Source organism: Centroberyx gerrardi, chromosome 18 (genome assembly GCF_048128805.1).
Source record: "Centroberyx gerrardi isolate f3 chromosome 18, fCenGer3.hap1.cur.20231027, whole genome shotgun sequence".
NCBI lineage: Eukaryota > Metazoa > Chordata > Actinopteri > Beryciformes > Berycidae > Centroberyx > Centroberyx gerrardi.
In genome coordinates, this window is record NC_136014.1 from 4777442 (window position 1) to 4800000 (window position 22559).

At 41.3% G+C, this 22559-nt stretch overlaps 1 protein-coding gene across 4 annotated transcripts in view; it reads right to left on the minus strand.

The window, feature by feature from the left end:
- LOC139912423 (exostosin-1) overlaps positions 1-22559 on the minus strand; it is a 357310-nt gene that overhangs the window by 11173 nt on the left and 323578 nt on the right. For all 4 annotated transcript variants that reach the window (XM_078289725.1, XM_078289724.1, XM_078289723.1 and 1 more), the window contains one exon: positions 13914-14003. In XM_078289725.1, coding sequence (XP_078145851.1) covers positions 13914-14003 — 90 coding nt within the window. The remainder of the gene's footprint in view (positions 1-13913; positions 14004-22559) is intronic.

Below are 22559 nucleotides of genomic sequence, written 5' to 3' on the forward strand. Positions count from 1 at the left end.
AGGGTTAACCCTGGGAGTGGTGTTATTTTCTGTATTTAAGTTTGTTTTTCTGCATGAAATTATCTAGACACGGCTCTTTGAATGTGCTGACTCCTTAGCGACCACTATCAAGAAAACTACAATACGTTATCACGTTAATTTGCGTCTCAGAGTGTCTTCAAACTGTGATGTAATACATTCTCAAAGGAGAAGTTCTACTCTTTGCTGAAAGTGAATCTGAGACCCATGATAAATGCGAACCCTGGTGTTAAATTTGAAAAAAAAAAATCCAAACTGTTTGTAGTACCATTTAAGTAGTATCATTGTTGCCTAAAAACGCCACGAAAAGATGGTTTGTTAAAACATGGTTGAGTTTCAGAATGAAAACATCAATATCAATCTGAAAAGCCTCCAAAACCTGTAACATTGTCTTCGAGAGAACAGGATCTCAAATTTGTCGCTACTATTGGAACACTGTGTTAACATCCAACATATTGAAAATGTCTTCCAAAGGGCATTACACGGTAACATGCTTTGCCGCCTAATGAGAGACAAAAGCTTCGTCAGGTTTTTTTCATTCATATTCCCCTCTGTAATCTCTCTTCGTGGAATAATCACACATTTAATGAGCTGAAACAATGCAATTATGAAATTGGCACAGCCATTCTTCCACGGAGGTATTGTGATATGAAAAGTCCTATTAAAACTGTAATGTTCTCTCTTGCACATTTTCACTCACTTGACATATTTCATCTCCTTTCAATAAATCCCCTCACCATGTTTAAAGGCCAATTAGAGCAATGGGTTACTGAGCAGAGCAAAGATCCACTCCAGCTCCTCTTTATGATTCCTCTTTCTCTTTCCCTCCCTCCTCACTCTCTCTCTCTCTCTCCATTTTCCTCTCCGACATCTGAACATTTTCTTCTCGTTTCATCAAACAACCACAAGCCCATAAAAGTTTAGTTGTACAAACTCAGTCGTATTGTGGCGCCGTAAATTGTAGCGCCATAAAGTGTAATTGGAATCCTGTTAGCGTAGAAAAGGTGAGCACTGACTTGCTCCAATCAATAAAACATCACAGAGTTTAAAGATATATTGGATCTCTCGGGCTCATTGGGGCCTCACAATCCATTATGGATCACATCTTTTACTTGCTGAAAAGCTTAAGAGAAACGAGGTCACTACTTGTAAGGACTCTCCAAGTAGGAGCACTGATTTAGCATCACAGATCAGGCTCTTTCTGTTCATTTTACTTTCTGATTTAAAACGTCCCAAACTCTTGAAAAAGATGTGTTAGTAGCGACTTGTGTTGTGACATTTTTCAACACATTTATGTGTCTATGGGTAAATGGGTAATTATAAATTTGGCAATTGTATAAAGAGTCAATATATGAAGAATATCAAGTGGTACAATCACCCAGGTAATTGTAAGAGAATGGATATTAAAGGTTTACATTGGTGAAAGTGAATGTTCTCTTAAACAGACAACTGAACATAGACATTCTAGAGGGAGGATATGAAAAGTCCTGTACCCAAGACACTTTAAAGTGTAATCTGCGAATTCTTATTTTTTCATTTTGTCGACATCTTTGGTGCTCAGCGCTCATTGCTGTGGTGTTTCTGCACTGCTCTTCCCAGAGTTCACCTGTCAATCAAACAGTGTGTCAAGTACTGTGACGTCTTTTTCCTTGGAGTTTCTGTTGATGAAGATTGATGAAGCTCTTTTCTTTGTCTGTTCAGCCACAATGGCTTTGGATGTATTGTAGTGATTTATTGTACATGGTCATATATGTAGTAGGGTTGAAGATTCTTTGACATGTGACCTATTTCCTGATTAGTCTAAGTCCGTCAAGGTGGCCATTATAACTGAAATGGCCATTTTAAAGTGAGAAGAATAGAACGCACACCCAAACAAGGTGCTGGCTGTCAGAAAAGTCAAGGCTAAAGAGTAAAAAAGAGATTGCTTCACATTTCTTTCCACACACAACACACACACACACACAAAAAAAGGTTAATTCCATTCCATATTGTTTCGGCTTCATCAGTGTAAGAGTGGCCATTTGAAAAGGTATTAAAGATCCATTGTCTCTTTGTCATGTGATGAAGGCTTTCTGCCTGAAACTCATTGGTTTTTCTGGACCAATAAAGACGTTTTTTTTTTAGACCATCCATCAACCACCAAGAGTAGTTTAATTTATTCTTCCTGTCTAATGTGGGACAAAATGATTGTTTGTATGAAAATTAAGTGATTATGGATTATTACTGAAGTTATTACCTAACTAAAGACCTTAAATTACAAAATGGTAGCACAGATGATATCATCAATTGCAGGTTTTTTTTGTTTTTTTTCCCAAAATGGAAACCCCTTATATATGTTACTCCAACATGTGTTACTGTGTTGGCAAAGTTCAGTTTGAGCTTTTGTTTTATTTTTATTTATTTTCGTTTTAAATATTATTTAATAATTGTTCATTTGTGTATGAAATGCTTTTGAGATTAGTTCCTGCAAATTAGAGGAACTGTACAAGTGGAGTTTCTTCTTCTTCTTAATAGCCTTTCTGGTTAACCGCCAATCAACACGCTCATTCCATTCAGTTTGAAACTCAATTAAATATTTTGCTTACAGGAAGTCTTATCAAGCCCAAAAGGAGTTGTATGACCAAGATGTCATCAGATTAAGTAAAAGGAAGTTTCCAACTTCCTTTGCTTTTCAGATCGATGTCAATGTTTTTTTGCTAGGATCTGACAGGAGGAGAAGCTGTAGCTAGTTTTACACAAAGCTCAAGTTTGAATCATATATCAGAGGTATACACAAGATTTTCCCAAGAGTCTAGATCAGCAATCCTGCTCAGAGGCTTCATAAATACAGGCTCATGTTGAGGTAGAAGGCCACATTGAATGTAAACCCCTGCTTTATTGAACATAAAATATTTTCATAGGGCCTGAGGGTCACGCTTTAGATCACTGGTTATCAAAGTGGGGTCCTTGAGGGGGATCCAGGGGTCCTTGAGGGGGTTACAGAAGGTCCCCAGTAAAAGGCAGATTAACTTCACTATAATTTAATTCACTACAAATAAACCCAATTAGACAACGTAAGCATGATTATAAGCATGATAATTGCAAGTTTCACATTCATCACTATTATCTCAGTGTAGACAGTTCTACAATTCAATCAGAAATCAACAACAACTAAAATATTCCTATATGGGACTAAATCTGACCAAATGGGAGTCCAGGGCCCTAATATGGGTTGATCTGGGGTCTACAAAATGAAAACATTTGTGAATGAACATTAGGCAGAGAGCTTGAATCGATAGAATGGTCCTTCCTCTGTTTGCCTTGGTAATTGGCTAGTACAGCATAAATGGCTATTATGGAATTTTAAGGGTTAATTGCTATGGTGACAACGCAAGTCCAGGCAATAAGGCCGTAAAGTCTGTCACACTTGCTTAAACTCAACTGAAAGCTAAACGTTAGCGACAAGGTTAACGTAGCATTATCAAAGATTGTACTTCTCTCGCTAGCTCTTCTAGTCAACATTAGCATGTTAGCAATCCATGGCAGCAAGGCGACAGAGAAGCTCCTTTGGTCCTTGCTGCAAAACCTGTCACCTCCGTGAATTGCTGTAAATCGGTTTACACGGAAGCTAGCTCAATGGTACACATAAAATGGCCGCCGCTCCAACTGTCCTGGAACATTGATTTGAATGGGAATGACCGTTCTACCCATTCATGGTTTGTGGTACAGAGTGTCATCATGTTTTATACCATGTGTATACAAAACTTAATGTGCCAGATGTAATGGTGAAGCCTCACTTATCCCAAATTCAAACCTCCCAAACTGACCAATTTACTAACCAAAATACGCTAGGTTGCTATAAATTGTGCATAACGTCCATACTGATATATGCAGTTTAACACATTTTCACTGCTATATAGCCTACATATCAGACTCGGCCCAGTAATTCAGTGTATCTCAACCATTTTTATATTAAGCTAGCTAAGAGACCTTCTTTCCACAGGCCTAATGTGATGCAAGAGGAAAATAATCTCTCACAAATGTAGTGGGCTTTGCAATAACTTTTTTTTTGAAAGTACAAAGGTGCCATCATGTTCAGTGATTGGACCACACAGGGCTAAGCAATCGCTCAAGATCCGAGACTTTTCTTTTGTCAGACGCTGCCAGCATTTTCATACACCTCCACCTGCAGACTCTGCTAACTCTGCTAACATGTCAAAGTCTTGATTAAAAAAAGGATAGAAACAACATTACCTCTCTTGACAGTGCTTTAGTCAATTCACTGGTTTCTAATTTGTTCTTAAACAAGTGTCAGTGCAACAAACCACTGGGGTATTTCCCCCCATCCTCTCTTTTCAGCGCGATGTGAAACTTTAATCAAAGAGGTGCGCTCTGTTTTGACAGTCTAATGATCAGTATGAGAGAGATGGAGACAGAGAGGTAATGGCTCTCGCAAAACTCCTGACTCTGTGAAACCACTCTGTTTTTCATTACACCCTCTTCACTCCTCTTTTCTCCACTCATTTCTTTTTCTCCTCATTTCCCCTTTCCTTTCCTTTCCACTCATTTCCTTTCGTTCTCTCCTCTACCCTCCTCTCCTCTTTCTTCCTCTTCTCTCTCCCTTCACTCCTCTCCTCCCCATTCCACCTTTCCTTCCCCTCTCTCCTCTCCTCCTTGTCTTCTTTCCTCTCATCTTCTCGCCTCCTGTTTCCTCTCCTCTCCATGTTTTTCCACTCCTTTGCTTTTATTCTCTCCTCTCCTCTCTCCTCACCTTGTTTTTCCTCTCCTCTCCCTCCTTTCCTCTCCTTTTCTTTCTTTTCCTTTCCTTGTCTCCTCCTCTTCTCATTCCTCTCCCCTCCTTTCCTTATCTCTTTCCCTTGTCTCCTCTCCCCTTGGAGTCTTTCCTCTCGTCTCCTCCCCTTTCCTTCTCTCCTCCCCTCCTCTCGTCTCCTATCCTTCCCTTCACTCCTCTCCACTCCTCTCCTCCCCACTCAACCTTTCATTTCCCTCTCTCCTCTCCTTGTCTCTTCTCCCTGTCTCCTCTCCCCTCCTCTTCTTTCCTCTCATCTCCTCACCTCCCGTTTCCTCTCCTCTCCATGTTTTTCCACTCCTTTCCTTTTCTTGTCTCCTCTCCTCCTATTATCTCTCCTCTCCTCACCTTGTTTTTCCTCTCCTCTCCCTTCCTTTCCTCTTCTTTTCTTTCTTTACCTTTCCTTTCCTTATCTCCTTCCCTTGTCTCCTCTCCCCTTGACGTCTTTCCTCTCGTCTCCTCCCTTTTCCTTCTCTTCTCTCCTCCTCTCGTCTCCTATACCTTTTACCTTCACTCCTCTCCACTCCTCTCCTCCCCACTTCACCTTTCATTTCCCTCTCCTCTCTCCTCCTCTTCTTTCCTCTCATCTCCTCGCCTCCCGTTTCCTCTCCTCCCTGTTTTTCCTCTCCTTTCCTTTTCTTGTCTCCTCTCCTCCTATTATCTCTCCTCTCCTCACCTTGTTTTTCCTCTCCTCTCCCTTCCTTTCCTCTTCTTTATTTACCTTTCCTTGTCTCCTCCTCTTCTCATTTCTCTCCTCTCCTCTTCTCCTCTCCCCTCCTTTCCTTATCTGCTTCCCTTGTCTCCTCTCCCCTTGACATCTTTCCTCTCATCTCCTCTCCTTCCTTTCCCTCTCCTTTCCATGTTTGTCCCACTCTTTTCCCTTGCTTTCCTTTCCTTTCCTTCACTCCTCTCCCCCTCGTGTCTCCTCTCCTTGTTTTTCCTCTCTTTTCCTTGCCTTTCTTTTATGTTCCTTTGCTTTCATTTCCTTTCCTTGTCTCTGCTCATCACGTCTCCTCTCCTCTCCTTTGGGTTTTAATGTGGGACTGGCAAGTCACTCTTTACATTTCCCTGTCATTGCGACTGTGTATGTACTATGTAAATGACTGTTTAAATTAGGTGCACGCAGATAATGACAGGGGTTAGGAGAGAGAGAGAGAGTTCAGTACCAGGTTCAGTGTTGCCAGCCAAAAACTCAGTATAACACCTTCACAGGAAAATAATTTCACTTTTCAAGCATTGATCAATTTTTAAAAGGCACCAGGGGGTAAATTAGATGCATTGGGATGAGAGATTTTTGCCAACATCCGGTGCACCGTAGGAAGGTCGCACTGACAATGGCTCCGCAATCAACTCGTAGTTTTTTGTTTATTATTATCTGTATAGCTTGTATTTTTGTACGTACTGCACTGTCGTTCATTCAGTATGATCGACAAGCACTTTTGGATATTCGTTCGTCACTGGATACGGACTTTCTCTCCACTCACCGGAGTACGTGCTGCGATTCCTTTGTCTTGCCGCTGTTGTGTTTACCAATACGCTGACGGAGGAGAAAGAGAAGAGGCAAACGTGCCGGTATCCTATGCAGATCTCGGACAAGACACTGCAATCCGCCGTTACCGAGCATTTTACTGGCAAATGTTCAATCCCTGGACGATAAAATGGATGAACTACACGCATGGATTAACTTCCAGCGGGACATTGCAAACTGCTGCCTCCTAGCGCTTACTGAGACCTGGCTAGACCCGACGGTACCTGACTCGGCTGTTACCCCAGCTGGATTTTCCATCTACCGGCAGGACAGAACTACGGAGTCAGGTAAACGCAGAGGCGGTGGGATCTGCATTATGGTTAATTCTCGCTGGAGTTCGGATATAGCAGTGCTCACAAAACACTGCTCACCAGACCTGGAGCTCTTAACCATAAAAGTCCGTCCCTTCTACCTCCCTCGGGAATTCAGCTCCGCCATAATCACAGCAGTCTACATACCCTCGCAGGCGGATAAAACTCTAGCACTAGAGAACCTTTATGGAGTAATTAATGGACTGGAGAACGCTCACCCTGAGGCAGCTTCTATTGTTGTTGGCGACTTCAATAGGGCTAATATGAGGAAAGTTTTGCCTAAATATCACCAGCATATTAACTTTCCTACCCGTGGTGATCAGACCCTGGACCATTGTTATTCTCAACTACGGGACAGCTACAAACCCCTCCCCAGTCCTGCCTTTGGAAAAGCAGATCACACTTCCATTCTTCTCCTCCCAACCTACAGACGTCTAAAACAGGAAAAACCGTTTTTTCGGGCAGTTCAACGCTGGAGTGAGGAATCCATTGCCACTCTCCAGGACTGTTTTGAAACCACAGACTGGCAGATGTTCTGTGTTGCAGCTGATGGGGACATTGATGAATACACAGACTCTGTCTCAGCCTACATCTCCAAGTGCGTTGATGACGTCGTCCCGAAAGTCAATGTTAGGACTTTCCCCAACCAAAAGCCCTGGATTAATGGTGATGTCCGTGCTAAACTCAGTGCACGGTCCTCTGCCTATAGCTCTGGGGACCTGGAGGCCTTGAGGAAGTCCAGATATGACCTACGGAAAGCCATCAGAGATGCCAAAAGAGCCTACAGAGACAAGTTGGAGTCTAACTACCACAGTTCCGACCCCAGACGCATGTGGTGTGGACTGCGCTCCATCACAGACTACAAAGGGAGAAATAGCAGTGATGCCCAGCCCGCTGCCTCTCTTCCTGACGAGCTCAACACCTTTTACTCACGGTTTGAGGCGAGCAACACCATCCCTAGTGCAAGGCTAGCAGAGGACCAGGACGACTGCACTCTGTCCCTATCTACGGCTGACGTGAGGAGAGCTTTTAAAAGAGTAAACCCTTAGAAGTCACCTGGGCCAGATGGCATTCCAGGCCGTGTCCTCAGAGCGTGCGCCGACCAGCTAGCGGAGGTATTCACATCTATAATCAACCTCTCCCTGAACCAGTCTGTAGTCCCCACCTGCTTCAAACAGACAACCATTGTCCCCGTACCAAAGAAACCTTCCATCACCTGCCTGAATGACTACCGCCCTGTAGCACTGACCCCTATCATCATGAAGTGCTTCGAGCGGCTAGTCAGAACCCACATCTGCTCCTCCCTTCCTGACACCTTGGACCCCCTTCAATTTGCATACCGCCCCAACAGATCTACAGACGACGCCATCGCCCTGACAGTGCACACAGCCCTCTCCCACCTTGATAAGAGTGACACATATGTGAGGATGCTGTTTATAGATTACAGCTCGGCATTCAACACAATTGTGCCTGCTAAGCTCGTTCCCAAGCTCAGGATCCTGGGTCTTAACACCTCCCTTTGTAACTGGATCCTGGACTTCATGACGGGCAGACCCCAGGTGGTGAGAATGGGCAACCTCTCCTCCTCTGCACTGACCCTGAGCACCGGAGCCCCTCAGGGCTGTGTACTCAGTCCCCTCCTGTACGCCCTGTTCATGCATGATTGTGTGGCCACGCGCAGCTCCAACACCATCTTCAAGTTTGCAGACGACACCACCATCCTGGGTCTCATCTCCAATAACGATGAGACCGCCTACAGAGAGGAGGTCAGCGCCTTGACAGGATGGTGCCAGGACAACAACCTCTCTCTCAACGTCTGCAAAACGAAAGAAATGATCGTGGACTTCAGGAAGCGACAAGGGGGGGGGGTCACGCCCCCATTCACATCAATGGAGCTGAAGTGGAGAGAGTCTCCTGCTTCAAGTTCCTCGGTGTGTTCATCAGTGATGACCTCTCCTGGTCCAGACAATCGGACGCGGTAGTAAAAACTGCCCAAAAACGCCTATTGTTCCTGAGGAGACTCAAGAAGTTTGGAATGTCTGCCAAAACTCTCACCAACTTCTACAGGTGCACCATTGAGAGCATCCTCACTGGCTGCATTACCACCTGGTACGGCAGCTGCTCTGCTGCTGATCGTAAGGCCCTCCAGAGGGTGGTGAAGACAGCGGAGCACATCATTGGCTGCCACCTCCCCACCGTGCAAAGCATATTCCACACACGATGCCTCAGGAAAGCACGGAAAATCATAAAAGACTTCAGCCACCCAAGCTGTGAACTGTTCTCGCTGCTGCCGTCTGGTAGACGTTACCGAAGCATCCGGGCACGGACTACCAGACTCACAAACAGTTTTTACCCCCAGGCCATCAGGCTTCTCAACCAGCAGTGATCACATTGATCACATGATCACCTCAATGGGTAGGAAAAGCAGGTGTGAAAGGCCCAGGCCAGGGATCTCCTCCTACTCCTCCTCCCCCACACTCACCCACAGAATAGCACTCCTACACTTTATATTTATAATATTTAATACTCCTTATAATATTTAATACTCTTATTCTTACTGTCCATATTGCCCTTCTTACTGGCTCTGGAACTGCTGTACTTTGATATCTTTGCCCTTATTTGTGACTCTTTTAACATTTAATATTTTATATTTTTCTTTTTTTAAATATTTTTTTCTTATACCTACTACGTAGTTGTTGCTTGCCTTGTCCTAAGAATTTCATTGTTCAGAATGACCTTGTGTGATACTGTGCATTTGATAAATAAAACACTTTGACTTTGACTTTGAGATGATGAAGGTTAAGGCGTAGTTACGAACAGAAGGATTTATTTTGCAAGTAGGGAGGAGGCTTTAATTAACCTCACCATTAAAGCCCCTGTCCAAAATTTGGACCGACTGTATTGACTGGAGGTAAAAATACACGCTTAAGGGGTATGACTTGAAAAAGAAATGTGTACAGCCTGGTCGAATGTCATAAACAATATGCATGTAAATAACTTCAAAATATATTTCAAGCTCGTGTTCAGCTGTCACATACTGGCATTCCTCGTATCAAGAGAAAAAAAACAAAAACATGATCTTAACACTATGTATCCTAACACTACACATGCCACAGTAATCTGATTTAAAATTGGGTCTTGAGCATCCTTGCTATGCAGCACCTCACCCAGCCTCTAAAATATTGATGCTAGCAGTCTCAATATGACTTCCTTGGTTAAAAGAAAAGAAAGATAAACAAAGGATAGAAAATAGCTCAGGCTTTAAAGAACTCCCTGCTTTGTTTTCAGTCCATTGTCCAGCTAACTTTGTTGCTTCTAGGCCTCCTACTCATCCTCATCAGTTTGATTTGATGTGATTTATTTCAACATAGAGCGTACACAGTGTACAGTGATCAAAAAGGAGAAGAAACCCTAGAAGAAGAGCGATCACACGTTTAAAAAACACAAAACCAGAAACTTCATTGAACAGTAACATTCATGTACTGTGGGACAACGTTGAAAAACTGAGTTCTAGGTCCAGATGCATAGAATTAGTTTGTTTTCATATACTTGTTCTGGTTTCATATTAGACCACAGTGTCATATTTGCACTGTGCGCATTCAGCAGAGTGTGGAAGCTCTTTATAATTACCCCCCAGTCTAGGATGTACATGTAATATGATATATAATACTCCACAGCTACTTTAAAGGCATAAGGCAATTTTGTCTCGTCTGATTCATCGGCTATTGTACTGTTTGACGGGGTAAGACGATTCATTTGTAATGTGTGGTGAGGTTGTCCATGAATGTGCATGGACTTTCTCAAGAAGAATATTAGACTTACAAAACAGATGACTGACTCATTTCAGTAATAGACTTGTACTTTTTAAGAAAACACACCACCTTTTGCCATTGGCTGACATAAAACTATGAGTTTTAGTTCTACAAACATTAGTTGGAAGCACAGTTACTCTAGAGACAGATATAATCTCATTGGTTGAGTTAAATCTCAATAGGCGAAGCCAAAGAACTACAAAACAAAACAAAACAAAACAACAAACTGAAAAACTGATTGGCAAAGAAAGCACAGCCACATCTACAATGCCCTTAACACAAGTAAATCGTGCATAACCAAAATGTAACATAGGCTATTTGTGATGTGGCTGTTCCTCACTTTACCTCTTTTTTCTCCGACATCTTCTTCTTGATGATTCTGCCGCCAAAAAAGGGGTCAGAGACGCATTATTTTTTTTTCCTACCCCATTTTCTGGAAGACCCGCCCCTACTCTGCCTCTGATTGGTTAGGTTTAGGCAAGGGAGTGAGATGTTATCCCCGCCTCCAAAGTCTCAAAAGTCAACTTGACGAGCGAGCGAGTGTTGACCAGTTGCGAGCGCGTAGGAAGGGTCGAGCGAGCGCTCGTCACAGCCCCGTGCTCGCGGGACCGCATTTGTGCTCGCAGAGCAGAAATGCTCCCTCGCGAGGATGGTTTTCCGCTCGTGGATACTGTTCTGTGCGCTCGTATCACGTGCGCGCGCCTGGTTTTTATGTGCATGGGTTGTGAGACTAATTAAACGCCATACGATGCTCAGTCTGGCTAACGCCTAGAGCTTGCAGTGTAGCACGCAGTTGACGTTAGCCTGACTATTACCACAAATAACTATCTGTCGTGTAGGACCTGGCTTAATCGCTGTCCGGGAAACTAGCTTTTGTTATTATAGGGTTGGTGTGGTCAATCTTTTACCCCTCTGGAAAAAAGTGCACTATCTAGGACAGCACAAGGAATGATTGGATCATTTGCTAAGTGTTTTTCAGATTACCATCAAAGTCCTGGAGGCCCAAGGAATCCGGTACCAAGCGGAGGTCACCATGGCCAGAGGAAGACTGTTTTAATTTAGATTTTGACAATAAAGGATGCAATAAAAGTGCTGAGGGTCACTGTCGTTCATCAGTAGCTCACAGGGTCTACAAGTTAGGCATAGCCTATTATCCACATTGTTTAATAAATTGTTTATAAGAAATTGTTTAATAAATAAATTTGATTTAAAACATTACATACAACATTTAAAATAATTGGCGGCCTTTTAAAGACTTAATGAATTAACTTTATATTGGCCTATTTGTAAAATCTGTGCTAATTGCAAACTTCTCTATTTAAAATATTGCATAAAGCCTTTAAGAGAGTCAATTGACTTTTAAAATATATTTCTAATGAATAAACTTTGTATATTTTTTTAAATCCGTGTGCTAAATTGCAAATTTTAAGAACCAAATACCTTGCGACCTTCATGGGGAAAAAAACAACACGAAGAAGACCAACTTGTGCTGCTGAGGTCACGTGATTTCCTGTCAACTGCGGAGGTGCCTCTTGCGGAGGTCTAAGATGTCTGCCTCCGTGTCCGCCATCTTGTCGGCAGCGAGGTACTCTTCGAAAATATTGATTTATTGTTTTGCACATATAAATTTAATAGTGTTTAATACTTGTACCACACTTTGCAGACGTGGCCTTTATGCCGCGTCAAAGCCATTCTTATCTATGGCTAGGTTGAACTTGGAAGGTCAGCTAGGCTAACTAGCTAACTTAGCATGGATATCATTTTTTCAGTCAGTAGCAAGAGCATTAGGCTTCATAATATTAGCTTCCTCCTCTCTCACCCATTAACTTCTTGCTTCTTTGGCTCCGCTTACTGAGGTTTAACTAAACTAATCAAATTATTTCTGCCTCCATAGCAGCTCTGCCTCTGAGAAATGTTTGTGTAACTAAAACTACAATCTGCTAAAAGCATGCTGTTTCCCTCTGGCATTGATACAACACTGCATAATACATTTTATAAAGCATCAATACAGTCTTTTGAGTCCTTGGGCTTAAATGAGTAGGACAGTGAAGTGGTGGGTGAAAATATACAGTGCCTTGCAAAAGTATTCAGACCCCTCAACATTTTGCACATTTTGTTGTGCTAATAAATTAATTCAAAATGCATTTATTCAGGATTTTTAGCCCGAGTTCTTCCTATATAGGAAAGTGAAAACAAAATTGTAGAAATCAATGTAAAAGCATAAGCATTCAACCCTTGCTTCGTTTGGACTAAATTGCCACACTAGCAAAAATGTGTTCACCATTTCTTATCAGCTGTTACTCAGATGTCATATTTAGATTGTATTTAGCGGTTCATTTAAGGATGACATTAGATTACAGTTTTTGAAGTTTGAGAAAATATTAACCATCCCTTTCGAATCAATATAGTCAAAAATATAGAAGGTGCAGTTTCAGTGGGTTTTTCCATTTACTGAGTTATTGGAGAAATTGGACAGGAAAAACTCATAAATATTTCATCTTCTGTATCTTCACAAACAGTGACGGGAGGGTGGTGATTTATATTTTCTCTGAAACTTCAAAAACTGTCATCTATAAATGAACCATATATTCCATACTGTGCTTAAGTATTCTTACCTTACACCCTAAAATCCCATATTAAGAGTCCCAAATTAAGATGTCCTGATACAACCTGATCTGATCTTTGTTAGCAAAAAATAATTAAAATAATTAAAAATGTTTGACAGGGAAACCTTGTTCAGAACTGCTAAATACAATACACATATGTGGAAGTTTAGTTCAGACAAAGCAAATGGGTTTAATGCAAAATGGATTTCTCTGCTATTTTAATTCTACACTAACATACATTTCTACAGTTTTATCTTCACTTTGATAGAATAGAAAATCCTGAATAAATGCATTTTGAAATAACTTAAAGAGTAACTAAACCCCACCCAAATCTTTGGTGAAGCCTGACCCCTACTGGTGAAAAGTAGGTGTCAGCCATCTGCTACTGGCTGGTCTTTGTGCCAGGTGATGTCACCACCAGTTGTATTCTATAGAAGATGACATCACCTGGCACAAAGACCAGCCAATAGCAGATGGCCAGTTCAGTACCCTACTTTTCACCAGTAGGTGTCAGGCTTCACCACAGATTTGGGTTTGGGGTTTAGTTACTCTTTAATAGCACAAAACAATGTGCAAAAAGTCAAGGGGTTGGAATACTTTTGCAAGGCCCTGTATATATCTGAGTATGCATGTGTAGGTATATGGCAGTCTCTGCATTCATTCTCCTTGGCGAGTGAAGTAATTCAGATTCTGATCCTGATGGTGGATAATGGTGTTTTGGTGACCTTTGCATCTTGGGAGCGTGGCCGTCTCACCTCATCTTGTTGATAAAGCATCTGTGTCTCAGTCCACCGGGTGATAAAGCATCACTGTCTCGCCTCATTGGCTGATAAGGAATCAGTGACTCACCTCATTGGTTGAGAGAACGGAGTCTTCGTCCAGACTAAGAATGGCGTCAGTGAGGATGACATCATGGGGGAAAAAACGACTGCTCATTGTCTGTGTGTGTGTGAGAGAGAGAGAGAGAGAGAGAGAGAGAGAGAGAGAGAGAGGCAAATTATATTAATACAGTTTATCAATACCATTAACTTATTAAAAGACGATCTACGATGGATTTCTCCCTGTATGATTGTTGAAAATCAATACAAAATGGCAACTCTGGAAAAAAGCCCTTGCTCTTTAATTCTGAAGGACTGACACCAAAACTTGACATTTACTGTTGATGTTTTAGATAGTTGAAAAAAAACAGTAAAAAAGTACGGCATGGCGAAACGGCAAGCAGACAAGGCTCGTTCCAAGACGAGAGTGAATCTGTTGGCTTTCACCTGTTGGAGAGTATTGAAGGAGAGGATGGGGATGAAGAGTGACGCGGAGTTGGTCTGTTTTCTGTTGGACAGGTAGGTGCTGGTTAGCTTAGCTATCAGCTTTTCTACTACAATGAAGCTATGCTAACAACGGTAGCTAGCTGCCAGCTCACACACACACTCGCTCTGACCAGAACTCCAGTCACTCTGTATCAGAGTTCAAGACCGCTACCGTAGCCAGTGAGGCTTTTAGATATAAAATGATTCAGCAGTGGTTTTGGTTGCAGCTGGACACCTGCTGCCAAAAGGTTGACGCCCAGAAACGTTCCAAACATTCAGAAATAAGGAAATCCAGGCAGAAGGCAGGCTCTCTGCAGACACACACTGTCACACACTACTATAAGAAAAATACACCAAACAACAAAATTCAGTATGGCTAAACTGCATTTTTTCAGCTGGAGCGCAAGGCTTCATAATATTAGTTTCCTCCTCTCTTGCCTTTTTCACTGGGCTTCAGTTTGTTACATAGCCAGAAAAACTGTGCGTCTTTAGCTCCGCCTACTGAGGTTTAACTCAACCAATGAGATTATTTCTGCCTCCAGAGCAGCTCTGGCTCTGAGAGATGCAAAGCGCAGGCACACTAATGCACCATATTCTCAGTCAAATCTTCACGGACCATAGAAAATCAAATCAAATGGACAAATTGAATTTTATCAGTGAGGTATGAAGGGAACCAGTCAAGAGCAGAGCAGACCCAAAAGATTTTCTGATCAAGTCAAGCAAAGTTAAACTAAAGTCCTGACACAAAGCCGTGTTTGATGGCAAGTTATTTGTAATTTTGATCAGAGCTGCTTCTGTGCTCTTCCATGGGCTCAAACCAGATTTAAAAGCTGTCCAAGGTAGTGTTAGATTTCAGAAATCAAATGCGGTGCTGAGCTACTGCTTTTTATAGAATATTTGAGGGGAATGGATAGCTAGAAATTGGTCTGTCATTTTTCAAAAACTGAAATTTCAGGGCCATCAGTGATTTGATAATTGAAATTTTGAATGAATCAGGAACAATGCCACAAGAAATGGATCTATTAATATTAAGATAAAAAAGATTAAGATTAAATATTAAATTAAATTATTAAGATTAAAATTGCATTACACAGCATCAAAATACACAGATATATTCAAAAACCTAGATGAAAGAAAGGACTATGGTCAGGAGTGGATTAATCAAAAGGAAAAAAAAAAGTATTCCAGTTTTTTGTAGTAACAGAGAGGTTTTTGAACTTGGCTGACAGAGAGCTGTTGCTTTTCCACTCAATTTGCACAGATGAACAGTGCATTCCATCTCTTCATCTTCAACCTCTATTCATGGAGAAACATAATTGCATTTTGCAGATGCTTCAGCGCTTGAAAATCCTTACTGAAAATGGTTTATTGCCCCAATTTATTTCCGGACAAAAAAATCCAAAATCTGTCATGTAACCCTGAAGCAAACAAGCTATGTCAGTCCAATGAAGGCATGTGCGTTTTTCTGTGTGTGTGAGTGAAATAGTCATGCACTCATTTTGATTGAGTGCACAAGATGCATATCGTTCCCTCATTTTGGTTAACTTGTACCCTCACTTTTATTATTTTGTGTGCACAATTTCATAATTTGTGCACACATTTGCAATTTAATAAAATGTGTGTACGCTTTTTAAAGCACATGCTTGATGTAGCATATTCAGCGAGTTTCAAACTGAATTACCATAATTACTCAAATTTAGTTGATTGCATTGATTTGTTTAGCTTAATTAGTAGGACATTTTGTTGATCCGCCCCAATGCATGCTGGTATAGGCTCCAGCCCCCCTGTGACGGAATAAGCAGGTATGGAAAATGAATGAATGGATGAATGAATGAATGAATGAAAGAATTATATTTTTTGAATAAAGATATGTTTCTATGAATGAGGCTTTTGATAAGGTATAATGGATAGAGATTAATTAATCAAGTTTTCCTTCAGGTAAAAAACTCAGGATGAGTTATCGAGGCACCGCTGACAACGAAGGTGTTATTGTTAGTAAGAAACTAGTGACAAGGATATTGAGAGCTGATGGGCTCTACTGCTATGATTCTCAACCTTTTTCATATCAAGGATACCTATTTAGTCCACATTAGGGCCACGGACCCCCATTTAATGAGAGTTTTGTCTCTCTGACCCAAATCTGATATGATTTTGTCTAGAATTCCATCACTATCTGTATTGTAGGTAGAGAGATAACAGTGAAACTATGATCAAAATAGTTATCCTTGTACATTATCTAATTGTGTTAACTTGTTGTAAATTAAATAATAGTGAAGTTTAACAATTCATCAATTTGCTGGGGACCCCCTAGAACTCCGTCAAGGACCCCTGGTGAGAACCCACGTTGAGAACCACTGCTCTACTGCTGTCAATGTGCAGACTGGACAGATGTTATAGACCAGGGGGTCCCAAACTTTTTCATGTCAAGGACCGCCAGATAGATCCACATTATACCACGGATCCCTATTTGATGAGATTTTGATCAAAGCAATGCCATATGAGAAGATTGTTGTCAGATATGACTTCATACAGAATTATATAGATCTCTAAATACTGTAGGTGGTAAGGTCAATTCTTTCATCGTGCCCCTGTAACCCCTGGATATCCAGATCTGTTCTAAACTCAACAAGTCCTCCAACCCATACGACCACATAGGTCGTTTGTTCCTACCCTCTAATACGACCCACAGGAGCGTTTCTAACGTGATCTCACAAAAATGCGTGAAATGAAAACGACCCACAGGAGCGTTTCCAACGAACGTGATCTCACAAAAATACGTGAAATGAAAACGACCCACAGGAGCGTTTCCAACGTGATCTCACAAAAATACGTGAAATGAAAACAACTTGGGTTATGGTTATGGTTAGGCGACTAAAACAACTTGGTTAAGGTGAGGAAAATGGTTTGGTCAGGGTTAAATTTGGAAACGCTGGGAATCGAACCCCGGTCGCCGACATCGAAGGCAAACGTATACGTCCATCCACCATCCCCAGCCACAGCACCCGTACTTTCCACTGTGCTATTTCAATGTTGAGAGAGAAACTTGACAGTCACGTGACGTGGACGCAGACCAACGTAGCACATTGTCGTTATTTACACGACCGCTAGAGGTCGCTTAACTTTAAAACGTAACTATAGGTCGTAATAAGCTGCTTGTACAAACGACCTATGGGGTCGTTTTTTGGGGGAGGACAGGCTCTCTAAACTTGATAGCTCTCCAGCACAAGTTTGATATCTATTCACATGCATTTTATGCAACTTGAGTCTAAATTTTTTGTATCGTTTGATTGTTTTCCTCCATTGTGAAACACTGAATGGTCCTTTCAACCCCATGGGCCGGCTCATTCATCAAACCAGGAACTTATTGACATGGAGCACCCCACGTGGCAATGAGCCTGCAAGTCATCTACGGTAATTGCCCAACAGCCAGCAGGTGTGGTTAAATATTGATGAGGTGATTGGTCGTCGGCCTCTAGCGCTTTACGTTCACATCCTTGATTTTTTTTAAACAGGTATCTTAGAAAAACACTGCTTAGTTTATTTCAATTACGAGTCCTGAAAATTCCACGAAACAAAATCCAGGAGAAATCAAAGGCCAGTGAAAAAATGTGTTTATTTCTTTCTTACCCTGCTGTGTGTCTATCGATCAATTGGCTGGCTTAATAGGGCGTGTGAGAGCCTTCGTCAATTGATTGGCTGGCCTAACAGGAAGTGTAGTAGGCCTTGATCCATTAGCCTAAAGAGAGCTGCTGATGATGTTATTGACTTGTAATTAGAGTGTGAATTATTTAACTGTTTCTGGAGAAAAGGAAAGAGACAGAGAACTTGTATAGGCTGGCTGTATAGAAGAGGGTTCAGCTGGGGACTGGCACACCCTGAAAACACCCAAACTGGGCCACAGTTGAAACATGGGAATTATTCCACAGGATGGGCAGTGTTGATGTAGGTCCTCATGTTATATTCATCCATTGCAGATTCTTATAGCAGTTTTAGTTATACAAATATTTCTCAGAGACAGTGCTGTTCTAAAAGCGGAGCCAAAGAACACATTTTTTTTCACGCAATTAAGCTAATTGGCAAACTTAAATGGCAAAGAAAAATCAGGTCAAAATCTTAATAAAAAATATAAGTGGTCATGACTTTTTATTCATTCATTCATGACCATGGCATTCATGACCTTAGAAGCCTAGCTAACTAGCTTACCTAACTAGCTATAGGCTAGTATGGCTAGTTTGAAATTGGATGGTCAGCTAGGCTAACTAGCTAACCTAGATAACTTAGTATGGCTAGATTGCATTTCTTCAGTTAGTAGCAAGAGCGCTAGGCTTCATAATATCAGCTACCTCACCTCTTGTCTTTTTCACTGGACTTCAGTCTAATGTCACTTAACCAGAAAACTGTGCTTCTTTGGCTCCGCCCACTGATGTTTAACTCAACCAATGACATTATTTCTGCCTCCAGAGCAGCTCTGCCTCTGAGTAATGTTTGCATAAGTAAAACTCTAATCTACCCATTAAAACTGCTATTACTGTAATAGAATTTTTTATTTTGGTCAACTACCCCTTTAAAGTTTTTATGTAATCGAAATTAACCTCCATGTTAATGCAACCACTGTCACTGCAATGAAGTTTACACCCCTGGGGGTAAAATTAAGAAGCTTATTTTGTAACGTAAGACCACAAATCACTGCGAGGCTAATGTCTAATTCCATCTCAACTCAATGAGCCGAATTAAGTGTCTGAGCGGTGAATTCATGAAGAAATTAAGCATAACATTAAACGAATATGGACACAAATCCTCTAAATTTCTTCACTTACTTAAGAGTGCCACATAAAAACTCTGCATTAATCACAAAGTGTGGCTTTAAAATAGAGACTTGGAAGACAATGTATTTTGTTTGGATGCAGGCCCTATAATCTGCAGGCAGGTAATTAGTCCATTCAGGTGGAAAAGGTTTCACGGCCTTGGCTTCCTTATCAAAAAAAAAAAAGATCTTTTGTTTTTATTGTGTTTTGTGTTGTGTGTAAGTGAGTAGTAATGTAAGTGGGGAGTAAGTTAAAAAGTAATACTTTAAGTAATACTATTTTTCAATTTCCCAAATCAAATCCACACAGGTATGCATGAATGTTTTCTATTATAATTGTTATTATTATTGCTACTGGGTTTCAATGGAGAGTTTTATGTCCCATGATGCTCTAAATGCTGTTTCAGAGTCTTTTCCACCCTGACAAGATTAAAATTCTGGGGGAAACACTGAATACTTGGAGTTGGAGTTTTTTGGCCTGAACGTGATCATATTTAAAGGTCCCATATGTAAAACAGGATTCCCCTTGCCTCTTTGATTATAAAGGAGTTGGATGTGCTATCTAAACATGGTGAAAGTATCAAAACGCACGGTCGCCCACTAAATCCACACAATCCATATTAGAAAAGCGAGCCTCTAAACGAGCCGTTTGGACTTCCGTAACTTTGTGGCGTCACAAAGGTTCGCTCATTATCATTTTTGTAAGAAATAATAGTGTTGAGCAGCAGTTGAGCGGTTGTCATTGTTTATTACCGGAGAGTTTTCCCTACCTGTAGCTGCCGGGCTGTGGTGTCTCACGTTTCACTCTTGAAACGGTTAGCCAATCAGAACAGAGGGGTCGTTAATATTAATGAGCCTTAAAGATACAGCGACAGAAACAGCCTGTTCTTGGTAAGGCTCAGAGAGATGCTGGAAAATGGAACGTGTAAAAATGGATTGAGAGTGTTTTTGGTACATGACACCACACACACAGCTTTGAATGGACCTCAAGACACAAAATAAAACACTGGGAAGTGGAGAATATGGGACCTTTAGATACTGAATATCGACACTAACAACACAAGTATTGGTTATTGGCAACTTCAGTCCGAAAAATATCAGTATCGGCACTGGCATTCAAAAATGCCAGAACCCTACAGTCTTTCTGTTTGTATCTACCTGGCTGTCTGGCTGCACCCCCCTCCTCCTCCTTCCCTCTGGCTGGTATCAATGCTTTCTGCCTCCGGACAGAGATAAAGTCCCACTGAGATGCCCTGCAGTTCAATGGCTTGACCCTTATCTTTTTCTCTCTCCTGCCACCCATTCCGTCTCTCTTCCTTTTGCCATGACTCCTGCCACTTCAAGGGGAATCTTTGGAGATAGGCGGCTTGCCTTTCTGTCGCCGCCTGAGTCTTGAAATCTGTAAATCGCGGTTCAAAGTCGACTTCGCACAGCTAACTGCAACACCGTCATCTGATAACAGGTTCAAGCTATGGATAGTCCTGTTCTCTCGTGAAAAAACATGCACAGTTGCCTTTGTAATTAACTGCTTTTCACTATTTTCTCCTGCCTCGGACTTGTCTAAAAACCTGAAAAAAGGTAATTTTGTTCATGTTTGGTTTATTTTCTTCCTCTACACTACCAACAATTGAAAGGATTTCACCTGTAGAAATCTGTAGATGTGGTCCTCCAACCTCTACATTGATGAGTCAGACTCAACACTTATTGATTAGTTTGATGTTGAAGGGTATAGTACAGACAGTACAGAGCAGATTTGCAGACAGGTCTACATCTCTGTTCATCTTGAAGAAACACCATATCATTATTAACTAAACTCGTAACTATCATTTTTGTATTTGGAAAGAAATGTTCTCGGTTTATTGCCTTGGGCTTGAAAAGAACTCTTGATCCAAAGTCCAAAGACAACACTCCGGCCACGTCCCAGTCCTGCAAACATCAAACAGTAAACTCTATAGCAAAAGGATATTTCGAGGTCAAGACAAGTCCATCAATTATATCGTAAGCCTCTTGACCTGACCTTCTGTTCAATCAGGCTTCACTATTAGGTCCCACTTGATCTTTGAACTCTTCGCTTTTACGCTCCTTCGGTGTAATTTAAATGCATACCTAAGGGGTTGGGATCGATGGGGTAAGATTAACTCATCAATATGAAATTGAGGGTGTGAGGGTAAGACGTGCATATTGATAGGTGATTGATGACGGTGAGTTATAGCCGAGATATTAGCAGTGATAGCGGGGAGTCCGTAACTCATCCCTTTAGACCATATTGATGGGTGAGTCACCATTGCCTAACACAGTGGTTCTCAACCTTTTTCATATCAAGGACCCCTCATTTAGTCCACATTAGGGCCACAGACCCCCATTTGATGAGATTTTGTCTCTCGGAACCAAATCTGAGAATATTTTTATTGTCAGATATGATTTTGTCCAGAATTCCATGACTATCTGTATTGTAGGTAGAGAGATAACAGTGAAACTATGGTCAAAATAGTCCTACATTCTATAATTGTTCATGTAAATGAAATAATGAAGCTTAACAATTGATCAATTTGCTGGGGACCCCCTGGAACGCCCTCAAGGACCCCTGGTGGTCCCCGGACCCCACATTGAGAACCACTGGCCTAGCAGACAGGCGAGGCCTCCCAGCAAGTCCAAGCAACGAGGGATTTGTTTGTCAGTTCACCCAATCATATTCGCTCTAAGCATGAATAGTATAGCTAATTGGTTGGTTGAACCAACTGAAAAGACAATATTTTCATACAGCAGATGAAACTCAATTAGTATTTTTGCATATTATAATTATAGGCCCATTTCTTTTGAGACTGTTTAAAGTGGTAATCCTGGATGGAAAAGCTTTCATGAACTGGCTATAGGTTGAATCACTGTTGTATTATATTAATTGGCGATAGAGAGCAGCAATAAATGGACATTTATGTGAAAATGTTGCAGATTATTACTTTAAACTCCTATTACACTGCACTCCGCCAACAGAGTAGAGGCAGTCTGAGGCAAGAAATTATTCAATCAAATTAAATTAAAGAGGGAAGAGGGAAATAATAAGAAAAGGTGCTGATTTTCAAAAGATGTGATCTAACCTGTTACATGTCACCTAGATGCCAGCTAATTTAATTTTCTCCAATTACCTATGATCATATCTTTTGTGTGTGTGTGTGTGTGTGTGTGTGTGTGTGTGTGGTATGAATGCATCTTCCTGTGTGTATGTGTTGTATAGGAAATAGCGGTGGGATGGTAAGGAGGAGGATGTCGAGGGAGAAGAACACACACACACACACACACACACACAAACAAACAAACACACCTTGCAGTTTTAGTTTTGCTCCAAGTCTGATTTAATGGGTTTCATTTCAGTAGCAAAAACAGCAAAAA